This window comes from Oncorhynchus masou, chromosome 13, assembly GCF_036934945.1.
Source record: "Oncorhynchus masou masou isolate Uvic2021 chromosome 13, UVic_Omas_1.1, whole genome shotgun sequence".
Classification (NCBI taxonomy): domain Eukaryota; kingdom Metazoa; phylum Chordata; class Actinopteri; order Salmoniformes; family Salmonidae; genus Oncorhynchus; species Oncorhynchus masou.
The window spans coordinates 36,481,515-36,495,900 of NC_088224.1; the positions used below are offsets into that span (position 1 = coordinate 36,481,515).

General features: G+C 41.2%; 1 protein-coding gene across 4 annotated transcripts in view; it reads left to right on the forward strand.

Annotated features, from left to right (window-relative positions):
• col14a1b (collagen, type XIV, alpha 1b) overlaps nt 1-14,386 on the forward strand; it is a 92,997-nt gene that overhangs the window by 61,916 nt on the left and 16,695 nt on the right. For all 4 annotated transcript variants that reach the window (XM_064983659.1, XM_064983657.1, XM_064983658.1 and 1 more), the window contains 9 exons: nt 2,417-2,575; nt 4,282-4,359; nt 4,609-4,695; nt 4,957-5,010; nt 5,948-6,043; nt 9,507-9,560; nt 10,365-10,418; nt 10,547-10,600; nt 10,939-11,010. In XM_064983659.1, the coding sequence (XP_064839731.1) occupies nt 2,417-2,575; nt 4,282-4,359; nt 4,609-4,695; nt 4,957-5,010; nt 5,948-6,043; nt 9,507-9,560; nt 10,365-10,418; nt 10,547-10,600; nt 10,939-11,010 (708 nt within the window). The remainder of the gene's footprint in view (nt 1-2,416; nt 2,576-4,281; nt 4,360-4,608; nt 4,696-4,956; nt 5,011-5,947; nt 6,044-9,506; nt 9,561-10,364; nt 10,419-10,546; nt 10,601-10,938; nt 11,011-14,386) is intronic.

Genomic DNA, 14,386 nt, shown 5'->3' on the forward strand with positions numbered 1-14,386 from the left:
GTCAGCACTTTGGTGATAATGTGGTAACATTTTAGATTACCTCTCAAGAAGACCTGATTGATGGCCAGATACTTTGCTGATTCAAGTTGCCTAATTTGAATGATTAATCAGGAATCTGTTTTTGTAGGAACAAAGGTGTAAATGTAAAGGAAATGCTACAGTTCCATCATTATCAGAGCTTTAGCATAGTAATGCACCAATTTCAACAAAGCTGAAAGTGCTGTTTCATAAAGACACACATTTACATTTGATATTCAGGTAGAATAGATACACTACATTGCCAAAAGTAAGTGGACACCCCTTCAAATTTGTGGATTCGGCTATTTCATCCACACTTGTTGCTGACAGGTGTATCAAATTGAGCACACAGCAATGCAATCTCCATAGACAAACATTGACAATAAAATGGCCTGTACTGAAGAGCTCAGTGACTTTAAACCTGGTACCGTTGTAGGATGCCACCTTTCCAACAAATCAGTTCTTCAAATTTCTGCCCTACCAGAGTTGCCCGGTCAACTGTAAGTGCTGTTATTGTGATGATCACCATGCGCAATGCCAGGTATCGGCTGGAGTGGTGTAAAGCTCGCGGCCATTAGACTCTGGAGCAGTGGAAACGCGTTCTCTGGAGTGATGAACACTTCACCATCTGGGAGTCTGACAGACTAATCTAGGTTTGGCGGATGCCAGGAGAATGCTACCGGCCCGAATGCATAGTGCCAACTGTAAAGTTTGGTGGAGGAGGAATAATGATGGTCTGGGTCTGTTTTTCATGGTTCAGGCTAGGCCCCTTAGTTCCAGTGAAGAGAAATGTTAGTGCTACAGCATACAGCATACAATGACATTCTAGTTGATTCTGTGCTTCCAACTTTGTGGCAACAGTTTGGGGAAGCGCCTTTCCTGTTTCAGTATGACAATCCCCCTATGCACAAAGCGAAGTCCATACAGAAATGTTTTTTCGAGGTTGGTGTGTAAGAACTTAACTGCACAGCAATATATATCTAAACTGCGCGCAGGCGTGCAGTGCCCCCGAGACTGCCGCAGACGGCCGCGCCGAGTAAATATCAGCCCACGGAGAGATGCACAAAATGTAACTGCACTCAACTTTCTAGACTTTTCCCTGTTAGTTAACACTATCAACATTTCCCTTTACTGTTGCAATTGTGATCAAATCAATGCAATATAAGCCACTTGCAATGCAACACACCGAAACAAAACAAACTATACAAGAGATGTTGTTGTAGGCATCGGAGTAGGATTCTATTGTGCATGACCCAGACCATACTCTACACAGACCAGTGCGTTATAGCCAATCAGACCTGCAGTAGACCATTGCCATATATGGATCCGTGAGTAGATGCGCTTCTTTTAAGATCAAAGCAAGAGCTGCTTGTAGCCACATGTGCACATTTTGTTCATATCCTTTACTAGTTAGTGAGTTAATTGCCCAGTTTCAGATCATTTGTAGTCAGCAATAGGGGAGTGATTGCTTTCTACAAGGGCACAAAAGGTGTACATTTTGAAAAGCGAGGTATAAAGAGCTTTTTTTTGTCTTAAAGGGGCAGTGTTGTATTTTGAGACAGGCTTGAATAAGCTAAGTAGCCAATAGGCAGAGGGTAGCATAATTTGTCTGATTCTCTGTAGTAATGGTATGGGAATAATAATGGATTTTATTTTGTAAAGTGGTTTCTTGCATCAAACAACACAACAAAATGTTCAGTCACCTCCTTGTCTGAAGGACAGGTGGCTAAACAGGTTAATGTCAAGCCCTACATGTTTCTTTTTCAAAAGTCTCATGGAATGTAGACCTACATTGAACACCACACAGTAGCTGCTACTGTAGGCTGAATGATTAAACAGCTATTTCCATGTTAAAATGTTATGGGATGCATTTTCTCCATTGTTTTTGATAGTAGGCCAATCTGGTAGGCCTACACTATAATACAATAGCCACAGTAGCCTACTTGGCCACTGTTTAAACTGTAACTTAAAGAGGGTACAGCCTCAGTGTTCACAGTAAATGCACGCTGGAAGTTGCACAGAAGTTTTACAACATTCAGGTTTTTGCTCAGCCGACCTGAAATTTGCTCTATTTTTTTTAGGGAATATTGCTGCACAGAGCCCTGACCTCAACCTCATCGAACACATTTGGGATGAATTGGAATGTCGACTGCGAGCCAGGCCTAATCACCAAATGTGATTTTGCTAATGTCTTGAAATTCCCCCATATATTTCCCCATGAGACATCCCAATTTAGCTGTGTTTAGGATTGACCTTGCCTGGCGCAATGGAACCAAAAGAATAGCCACAAAAGTGTAAACCCTGCCAAACTGGCACTCCAGGCAGGCTTTGGCAAACGCTCAACATATTTGAAAGATTTCAAATAGGATTTTAACCTAGGTCTGGTTCTTCCCTGTAGCTGCACCTGGCTATTAGCAAGACCAACGCCAAGGCTGTCATCGACTGTAAGCTGGTTGGGGAGAAGGCCATCAACGCGGCGGGCAACATCACCACAGATGGCCTGGAGGTGCTGGGACGAATGGTGCGCTCCCGGGGGAAGAAGGACAACTCTGCACCGGTAAGCCCTATAATCAGACACAGCTGTTTTGACATAGAATTACTAGAATATACTGTAGTTCTAAGGACATCCCGTTCAATATCCATGTCAACATTCCGTAATTGGATTTCTATGCATTTTTAACCTCTTGATTCACCTTATTTTACATGTGTAGCCGGGCTGAATTCTAACGTGCCTTACAGTACAGTAAGATGTTTAGTGTCATACAGTAACCAATACACTGGTGGATAAACTATCTACGGCCTAGGTTATGAATTCCTATAACAGCATTAAGACAGAGGGTTTGAGTGAAGTATAATCACATCAGCACTTCAAGGTCCATTTGCCACTAAATATAAACAGGTCATAGAAACAACAGAGACACTACCAAAAGAACTTTCATATCCAATCGCCCAGTTCCATAAATAGCCCAGATATCCTCATACAGGAAAAGCAGTGAGATGTACTCTCTGACAGGCTTGATAATTTTCTTCCTTTGACAAAAACTTTTCACACCTTTTTTTCAAATGGACCCCTTTCTGCAGAGGAGGAGAAAACAGAGCAATCTGTTTGGAGAGACCAATTATTGATACTTCCTCCTCAATAAGAGCTGTGCAACGAGTCTATTAGCTATGTGTAATACTGAAGAGTTATCATACTTTCCCTCAGGCCTTATCTAGGAGATCTGCAGCTTGCTGCTTGTTTTATCAAGAGACTAGTAGTAAAGTAGCACAACCTGTATATAATCTAAACGCAACATCCAACAATTTCTAAGATTTTACTGAGTTACAGTTCATATAAGGAAATCAGTCCATTTAAATAAATTCATTAGGCCCTAATCTATGGATTTCACATGACTGGGAATACAGATATGCATCTGTTGTTCACGGATATCTTTAAATAAAGGTATGGGTGTGAATCAGGAAACCAGTCAATATCTGGTGTGACCACCATTTGCCTCATGCAGCTCCATACGTGTCTTTGCATAGAGTTGGTCAGGCTGTTGATTGTGGCCAGTGGAATGTTGTCCCACTCATCTTCAATGGCTGTGCAAAGTTGCTGGAGATTGCCGGGAACTGGAAAGCACTGTCGTATACATCTATCCAGAGCATCCCAAACGCGCTCAATGGGTGACATTTCTGGTAAGTATGCAGGCCATGGAAGAACTGGGACATTTTAAGCTTCCAGGAGTTGTGTACAGACCCTTGTGACATGGGGCCATGTATTATCATTGTGAAACATGAGGTGATGGCGGCAGATGAATGGCATGACAATGGGACTCAGGATCTCGTCACAGTATCTCTGTGCATTCAAATTGCCATTGATAAAATGGAATTGTGTTCTCTAAAATGATGTTGGAGGTGGCTTATGGTAGAGAAATTAACATTCAATTCTCTGGAAACAGCTCTGGTGAACATTCTTGCAGTCAGCATGCCAATTGCACGCTCCCTCAAAACATAAGACATCTGTGGCATTGTGTTGTGTGTCAAGTGGCCTTTTGTTGTCCCCAGCACAAGGTGCACCTGTGTAATGATCATGATCATTTAATCAGCTTCTTGATATGCCACACCTGTCAGGTGGATGGATTTTCTTGGTACAGGAGAAATGCTCACTAACGGATGTAAAACAAATTTGTGCACAAAGCTTTACAACACTTTACATGTTGCGTTTAATTTTTTGTTCACTATAAAAAAGATGTCTGTGTTTGTTGTTCTTTTTGTCCTCAGTTTCAACTGCAGTCGTTTGACATCGTCTGCAGCACGTCCTGGGCCAGCCGAGACAAGTGCTGTGAGCTTCCTGGTCTGGTGAGTTCAAGCCTCACTACTGATCTCATCTACTGACTGACATAGAATGACCCTAACCTTTGTTGTAATGTGTAGTTGCATGTTGTAGGATCATGTCATTTTGTGTCTTGTGGTCGTTATCCTCTTTTTTCCATTATGCTTTGGTCATTATCGTAATCATTAGCTCATTGTCCTCTTGTGTTCCATGTATTGTCATTTGGTCGCACAGTAGCATAGTCATGTTATTGTGGTGTTTCTCTCATCTCTCAGAGGAAGGAGGAGGACTGTCCTGCCATGCCCCGGGCCTGCACCTGCACACAGGACAGCAAAGGCCCCCCCGGCCCAACTGGACCCCCTGTGAGGACCCTTCGTCTCTCCTTCATCACCATCATTTGTTACTTAAAGCTGTTGTTGAGCTAGGAACTCATTCATTGCATTCAGTGCCAGATGAACAGACATTTGGAGATGGAGAGGGATATATACATGGCTACAGTACATACACCCGGCGTGTGATAGTGTGCTTAGGATGTGTTGAAAGAGTGGGTCTTTAATGTCTGTGATACGTACAGTAGGTTGATGGTGTGTGACAGAGGGTGTGTGTTTGTGTGTTATGAACAGGGAGGTCCTGGGATCAGAGGAGGGAGAGGGGACCGTGGAGAACCAGGAGCTGTGGTACAGTACACACACACACACACACACTCATGTAAATAAAAACCCAATGAAAGTCAATGCAGCTTGTAAAACTGAAACCACGATATGTTAGAATTCCACAAGCACTGAGTGGGTGGACAGACACATACCCACATTGATGGATACCTCTCTTCCATAAAAGATCCCTTATACGATGCTTGGCTGAAAACCCACTCTCTCTGAAAATGCCCCCTGCAACGTTCTAATCTTTTATTCATATCTCATTCTCTCACACGCTATTCGACTCGGGATTGCATGGGTCTTGAAAGTCCCAGAAAATTGCACTGGTGGTTGAATGGTGTGTTATTACAGCATGGGAAGGTCTTTGTAATGCAGGCGTCCTCGCAGTGCGCCCATGCTGTCTTCCTACTCTCATGAATTTTATATTCGTCGGAGACGCAGCGTGCCCCCATGAAAGTCAATGGCCTGCGACTGGTTGGCTCACGACAAGACTGACAGAGAGTGGCCTCACGGCGCTCTGATTTGCAGTTAGATCACAGAGTTAGCCTAAAGCCCCCTCAGCCGCCAAGAGCTGGGTCAGATAATGTATAAAGGATGAAGACAGTTGTATGGAATAAAAGATTTATGAACATATTTGCTCGCCCTCCATGAAACCTCGCACAGCACACTATTGATATTCATGTCGTCAACTTTTGAAAGCCTTAGATTGCAGTTCCGGTGTTATGGTCTTATATGTCATTAAAACATGTTTATAGTACTATATTACCAGCAAGCAGTTCAACATTCACAAATTGGTATTTTGTTGTTGTTTTAAAATTGTACTTTCATACTACATAGAGGTAATGGCTGTAGAAAATAGGGGATTTAACTAGATCTGTAGTAAAAATAGATCACTTTATCTCTTTGATCAAATAGATTAGAATATAGTTAACAATGTGTTCTTCTGTCTCTATGACAGGGGCCGATAGGTCCAGTTGGGGACGCTGGCACTCCTGGGCTGCAGGGACCTCCTGGCCCCCAGGGCCCCAGCGGCCGCACCATCATGGGCCCCCCGGTAAGACACACACACACACATGCGCATACACACGCTCACACACACCATCTAATACTGCACATATTAGAGGAGTCTAGTTTCCCGACATACATAACACAGCAACAGTACCAGATTCACCTAGGCCTGCTATAAAGTCCACCTTGTAAAAGCTGTTGTAATACTCAGAGGTCGATTCTTTCTCTCTCAAGGACTGATGTTGAACATAAGCCATAAAGGAGGAAGGATGTATCATAATCTAATGGACTTAACTTTACTAAGGCAATGTTTAAGCCAACCTATGTGTTGAGAAAAACTTGTTCAAGGAATCAGGAGAACTCCTTTATCAGCAATAAGAAGTTTATTCAAGTAATTGCAAGGAAGATCGCGCTCTCAGGATGAACCCGGAGAGGATCTTGATTATTTACAAGTCACTCAGTCTTTATATACTCCACCTACACAAAGAGCTGCTTAACCCTCAAAAAGAGGCAAGCTTACAAAAGAGCTAAGGGTCATAATCTCTACTCCCTTTAAATGTTCAAACAAACAAAACCAGGTTCTAACCGGTTCTCACAGCCGATGTGTCTAAGATAAGGGAATGATCCGATCTTTAGAGCCTAAACAGACAGGCAAATAATTCAACCTGGATTGCTTTTAGAGATAAGGAATGAGTAACAAATCACTCCTATGTAGGGTATGTATGAAGAGGTTACTGGTCAGCTGCGGAAGATTACCAGTGACTGTAACAAAACCATTTTTCACCCACAAAAGCATTAGAATGTAATAAATTAATTTTGCTTCAACACATGTTACATTTTTCTCTATGGTATAACATACACACATTCTATATCGATGGCATGATCTGTTTGTTGTTAATTCAGGATTATGGTGACAGTAAGGGTCCTTAAGGGTTATTAATCTTAGGGCTGAAATCCCGTTAACGGGAGGATATGACAACAGCCAGTGAAAGTGCTGGGCGCCAAATTCAAAACAACAGAAATCTCATAATTAAAATTCCTCAAACATACATGTATCTTACACCGTTTTATAGGTTATTTTGTTGTTAATCCCACCACAGTGTCCGATTTCAAATAGGCTTTACGGCGAAAGCACCACAAACGATTATGTTAGGTCACCACCAAGCCACAGAAAAACCCAGCCATTTTTCCAGCCAAAGAGAGGAGTCACAAAAAGCACAAATAGAGATAAAATGAATCACTAACCTTTGATGATCTTCATCCGATGACACTCATAGGACTTCATGTTACACAATACATGTATGTTTTGTTTGGTAAAGTTCATATAAAAAAATCTGAGTTTACATTGGCGTGTTACGTTCACTAGTTCCAAAAACATCCAGTGATTTTGAATAGCCACATCGATTCAACAGAAATACTCATCATAAATGTAGATGATAATACAAGTTATACAAATGGAATTATAGATATGGGTAGGGGGCAGCATCCGGAATTTTGGATGAAACTCATGCCCAAATTAAACGGCCTGCTACTCGGGCCCAGAAAATATAATATTCATATAACTGGTAGATCTGGATGGAAAACACTCTAAAGTTTCCAAAACTGTTAAAATAGTGTCTGTGGGTATAACAGAACTGATTTGGCAGGCAAAAACCTGAGAAAAATCCATTCAGGAAGTTTTTTATTGTTGTTGGTTTTGTAGTTTTTTATTCAATGCCATTACAGTATCCATTGACTTAGGACTCAAATTGCAGTTCCTATTCCTTCCACTAGATGTCAACAGTCTTTAGAAATTGTTTCAGGCTTGTATTTTGATAAATGAGGGAGTAAGACCAGTCTGAATGAGTGGACGCTGACGTGTCACAGAGCTTTTTCATGCGCAATCCCGAGAGAGTGCATTTCTTGTTTACCTTTTATATTGACGAAGTTATTGTCCGGTTGAAATATTATAGATCATTTAGGCTAAAAACAACCTGATTGAATATCAACATCATTTGACATGTTTCTATGAACTTTACGGATACAATTTAGATTTTTTTGCCTGTTTTGACTGCGTTTGAGCCTGTGGATTACTGAAGAAAACATGCAAACAAAACTGAGGTTTTTGGATATAAAGAGACTTTATTGAACAAAAGGAACATTTATTGAGTAAATGAATGTCTTCTGAGTGCAACCATATGAAGATCATCAAAGGTAAGGGATTAATTTTATCTCTATTTCTGAGTTTTGTAACTCTTCTGCTTGGCTGGTTACTGTTTGTAATGATTTGTCTACTGGGCTATGTTCTCAAATAATTGTAAGGTATGCTTTCGCCGTAAAGCATTTTTTAAATCTGACACAGTGGTTGGATTCACAAGAAGTTCATCTTTAAACCTATGTAAAATATGTTTTCTGAATTTGAATTTGGCGCTCTGCAATCTCACTGGATGTTGGCCAGGTGGGACCCTAGAGAGGTTAATGCAACCACTGTGTCAGATTTCAAAAAGACTTTACGGAAAAAGCAAACCATGCAATAATCTGAGACGGCGCTCAGAAAATGTATCAAATTAGCCGCCATGTTGGAGTCAACAGAAAACAGAAATTCCATGATAAATATTCCCTTACCTTTGATGATCTTCATCAGAATGCACTCCCGGGAATCGCAGTTCCACAATAAATGCTTGATTTGTTCGATAATGTTCGTTATTTATGTCCAAGTATCTACTTTTGTTAGGGGTTGGTACACATATCCAAACGCTTGTGTGTTTGGACAAAAACTTCAGACAAAAACTTCAAAAAGTTATATTACAGGTCTAAGAAACATTTCAAACTAAGTATAGAATCTATCATTAGGATGTTTTTATCATAAATCTTCAATAAAGTTACAACCGGAGAATTCCTTTGTCTACAGAAGCAACGGAACGCAAGTCAGTATCATGTGGAATGCGCGTGACCAGGAAATGGCTCTCTGCCAATAAGCTGACTCATTCAGCTCTTATTCAGTCCCACAACACAGCAGAAGCCTCATTCAAGTTTCTAAAGACGGTTGACATCTAGTGGAAGCCCTAGGAAGTGCAACTTCATTCATATCCCAATGTGAATTCAATAGGGCCTGGGTTGAAAATATACCAACCTCAGATTTCTCACTTCCTGTTTGGATTTCTTCGCAGGTTTCTGCCTGCCATATGAGTTCTGTTATACTCACAGACATCATTCAAACAGTTTTAGAAACTTCAGGGTGTTTTCTATCCAATACTAATAATAATAATATGCATATATTAGCAACTGAGTCTGAGGAGCAGGCCGTTTGCTCTGGGCACCTTTCATCCAAGCTACTCAATACTGCTCCTGCAGCCATAACAAGTTAAGGGTTATTAAGGTACAGCTACTGTAAGAGCTTGTGAAACAAATGGCATTTGTAATTCGAACGCAGTTGGTGACCAGATAGTGATGACCCCAACTTATGAAATAGCCTCCAAATAAGCTTGATATTTGCTGTTGATATCTATTGTTGTTTTTTCACACTTCAGGGTGGTCCAGGAGAGAGAGGTGAGAAGGGTGCAGCTGGCGCTCCAGGAATTCAGGTAAAGACCACCATTCACTTCCTGCCCTTTCAGACACACTTTCGCTCATCACGAAATGGCATTCAGTCTTCAAATGACATTCAAATGACACCATTGCACCAAAGGGAGATCTTTGAATGTCATATTTAATTCCTATCTCTGTAATGTAGCTGTTAATAGGAACAAGTCATTCTGAGTTCTGGTGAGAGAGTTTTGTGTGAAGGGCTACTGCTCCCCTTTAGTTTATGTTATGTCGGATTTGCACAGGTAGCAAAGGGAGAAGGTAGAAGTTGGTCTTAACCAATAATAACGGGTCAGCTGTCTTCCCATCCAATTGATGGTAAATCTGAGCATTAGCGGATAGGGAAATCTGATCCTAGATCTGTGGTTATGGGCAGCGCCTGCCTGGACCGTAACAAGACATTTTTACAGAATAACAATCGCTATTTCCCCTCTGTTGTAATGATTCATGTCTAAGATGCCATGAACTTTCATTATAATCAATCTCTGAGCTCAGCCAATTAAGTTGGATCCTGTCAATAACTGTAGAGGTTGGGAGATGTGTGTTTTTGTTTGTAATAGACTTTGAGTCATGCCATTGGCATTCAGTACCCGTTGTGTCTGAGTGAGGGAATTTGGCTTTGACAGCTGTGAAGGTCATGCAAGAGACTGTGTATTACAAACAGCTCAGGCCTCACAACATTAATTATCTATAATGAGTTAGGATAATGGTCCAACCAACTGAGTCCGTCAATACAAATATATTCATGCTGACACCCTTAACAGGCCTTTCTGTTTTCACATGCTCTCTCTCTACGGTTGCAGGGCATTCCTGGGTCTCCTGGGTCACCAGGTCGAGAGGGACAAACAGGAACAAGGGTAAGGTCTTGTTTGTCTGTTTAATCCAAAGGAATAGATTTTATGTGAATATAAAGTCATGGTATAGGAGCTGGCGTAACAGCACAGTCTCATAGGTATGTATTTGTACATGTAACCCCTTTCCACAGGGACTGCCTGGTAAAGATGGACCCCAGGGGCGAACAGGTCCTCCAGGGACTATGGTAAGTCAGATTGTGTGTGAATGGGGCATCAGGGACTGATGAATGAACTTGATTGAATTGAATTATAAAATACATTCATCCTGTAGCTTTGAATTGTAGAATGTGATCTGCAACTTACAATACTTTCTGGTCAACAGTACTGTCTGTCCCTGTAGGTTACTTGTTTGTGCTTCTTGGCGAATGTAACAGTTCTTTGTTTTGTTTCTTGGCCAAATGTTTTTGTAGCACCTCAAGTTACCGCTGGGAAAACGAAAGTTACAAATTGGAACTTTGAGTGATTGCTTAATCAGTGAGGTGACAATTTGTTTGTTTGTGTTTTTCTCCTCCTTCACCTACAGGGCACTCCAGGAGCTCCCGGCTCACCAGGGTCAAGTGGACCTCAAGGGTCACTGGGAGACCAAGGACCTCCTGTGAGTCATCTGACCTCTCTATGTCCATGCATGTTACTACTTAAGGAGCTGACCCTCTAGCTAGGGAAATACCTAGCAAGCAGAAATTATGAAATTACATCATTACAACCAGATACGTCAGCATGATGTCATTTCAAACGGTTTTGCCCGTTGTGTGTAGTATTTGGGAGGTAGGTTTTGGGAGACAGCAAAGTCATATATGAATATATTGTCCATAGTCCTACAGTACAGTATATATATCATAATTAGGACCTAGAGTTGTTCCTGACTGCCTGATTTGACCAATAAAAGTTACAAACTATAACAAGCGCCAGGCATTATTCTAGGGCAGGTCACATGGTCAGGAATATGTCGTATTTCTATGTATGTATAAAGACCTGGGAGAAAGGATAAGAGTTCAAAGGAGATATTCGGAGACAGAAAAATCATTTAAGGAACTATATATACATCTAGTTCTACATCTAGAAAATATAACATTGCAAGGAGAAGGTATGTCAAAGATGTGCTGTATTTTATGTTCGCCAGGCTTGAAAAAGGACTTTGCTAAACTAATAGACACTCAAAGTCCACCAACTTCATTCTAAAGCTGTGTGTGTGTGATGCTGAAATGCAAACAGGATTGTGTCTGCCTGCTTGCTATTTGGGATTGACACGCCTGTTGTCTGTCTGGTCTGGTGGACAGAGGTGTGATAGACAGAGATACCGGAAGCCAAGGAGTCTTCAGGAGATTGTTTTAAATGTAGGGGATTCAAATAGTGGATGTCTTGACGTGTCAGGACACAACAGGAGCATTGTCCCTGAACGTCTTTGAGAACATTGTCCACACCATTTTCTACCTGTAATTGAAGCTAGTTAATGTTTTCTAAATGTTACTTTAACATTGACGTGACGTTGTATATTTAGGTAACTGCCAAAATCAAGGAAACACTTGAGTTAATGAGGGATACAAAGTATATTGATAGCAGGTGCTTCCACACAGGCGTGGTTCCTGAGTTAATTAAGCAATTATCATCCATTATGCTTAGGGTCATCACAGGAGGTTGGTGGCACCTTAATTGGGGAGAACGGGCTTGTGGTAATGGCTGTATCGGAATAGTTGGATTGGTATCAAATCCATCAAAAACATGATTTCCTTGTGTTTGATGCCATTTGCTCCATTCCAGACATTATTATGAGCCATTCTCCCCTCAGCAGCCTCCACTGAGGGTCATGTATTTGGTGTGTGGGTGTATGTGTGAGTCAGTCCCCAGATCTCCAAAAGAGTTCCAGACTAGTAATGCACATGTTGACTCATAACCCGCAGTCCCCGCGGTTATATCGACGGGGCGGACATGTTTAGGGTCATTAAATATTGTGTGGCTGAAGGGTGGGTGGCGGGCAGGTTGAATAAAGGGAAGCAATACCTTAACAAATCCATAAATGTAGAATTAGTGTGCAATTTATACAGGCTACATTGAGGTTTTTCTTTCATTAATTTATACTATCTGGTATTAGTGCACAAGCCTAAGCTTTAGGGTTTAACTGCACGTGTTAAATAGCCAGCACAAAAAAATCCTATTTTGCACGGAAAATCTTTCCTGTTTTTTATTTTTGCGTCATTGTATTTCCACGAAAGATGACAGAGAACTTTACCGATGTCAACTAGATTGAAGCATTCATTCTATCGATCTACTACATTATTCTGTTGAGCATGGGTTTAATTAGTCTTCTCGGGAAACACCGTGGGAAATTTCCCAAGCCTTTAAACAGCTTGGGAAATTCCAAAAAATGATGTCATGGCTTTAAAAGCTTCTGATAGGCTAATTGACATAATTTGAGTCAATTGGAGGTGTACCTGTGGATGTATTTCAAGGCATACCTTCAAACTCGGTGCCACTTTGCTTGACATCATGGGAAAATCTAAAGAAATCAGCCAAGACCTCAGAAAAAAAATTGTAGACCTACACAAGTCTGGTTCATCCTTGGGAGCAATTTCCAAACGCCTGAAGGTACCACGTTCATCTGTACAAAAAATAGTACGCAAGTATAAACACCATGGGACCACGCAGCCGTCATACCGCTCAGGAAGGAGACACGTTCTGTTTCCTAGAGATGAACTTACTTTGGTGTGAAAAGTGCAAATCAATCCCAGAGCAACAGCAAAGGACCTTGTGAAGATGCTGGAGGAAACAGGTACAAAAGTATCTATTTCCACAGTAAAAACAAGTCCTATATCGACGTAACCTGAAAGGCCGCTCAGCAAGGTAGAAGCCACTGCTCCAAAACTGCCATAAAAAAAGCCAGACTATAGTTTGCAACTGCACATGGGGACAAAGATCATACTTTTTGGAGCAATGTCCTCTGGTCTGATGAAACAAAAATAGAACTGTTTGGCCATAATAACCATCGTTATGTTTGGAGGAAAAGGGGGGAGGCTTGCAAGCCGAAGAACACCATCCCAAACATGAAGCACGGGGGTGGCAGCATCATGTTGTGGGGGTGCTTTGCTGCAGGACGGACTGGTGCACCTCACAAAATAGATGGCATCATGAGGCAGGAAAATTATGTGGATATATTGAAGTAACATCTCAAGACATCAGTCAGGAAGTTAAAGCTTAGTCGCAAATGGGTCTTCCAAATGGACAATGAGCCCAAGCATACTTCCAAAGTTGTGGCAAAATGGCTTAAGGACAACAAAGTCAAGGTATTGGAGTGGCCATCACAAAACCATGATCTCAATCCCATAGAACATTGTTGGGCAGAACTGAAAATGTGTGTGCGAGCAAGGAGGTCTACAAACCTGACTCAGTTACAACAGCTCTGTCAGGAGGAATGGGCAAAAATTCACCCAACTTATTGTGGGAAGCTTGTGGAAGGCTACCCGAAATGTTTGACCCAAATTAAACAATTTCAAGGCAATGCTACCAAATACTAATTGAGTGTATGTTAACCTCTGACCCACTGGGAATGTGATGAAAGAAATAAAAGCTGAAATAAATCATTCTCTCTACTATTATTCTGACATTTCGCATTCTTAGGATCACCACTTTATTCTAACTGACCTAAGACAGGGAATTTTTACTGGCATTAAATGTCAAGAATTGAGTTTAAATATATTTGGCTAAGGTGTATGTAAACTTCCGACTTCAACTGTATCTAAATCAGGCAACAACAACAAAAAATGCACCCACTGTAAAAAAATAAATAAATCATTATGTCATCATTGACTGTAGCGCATATTCTATATTTGGTTAGGGTTGAGTGGGTCACACATTTTTTAATTTTTTAAACTTTATTTAACTGGGCAAGTCAGTTAAGAACAAATTCTTATTTATAATGACGGTCTAGGAACAGTGGGTTAACTGCCTTGTTCAGGGGCAGAACGACAGATTTTTAC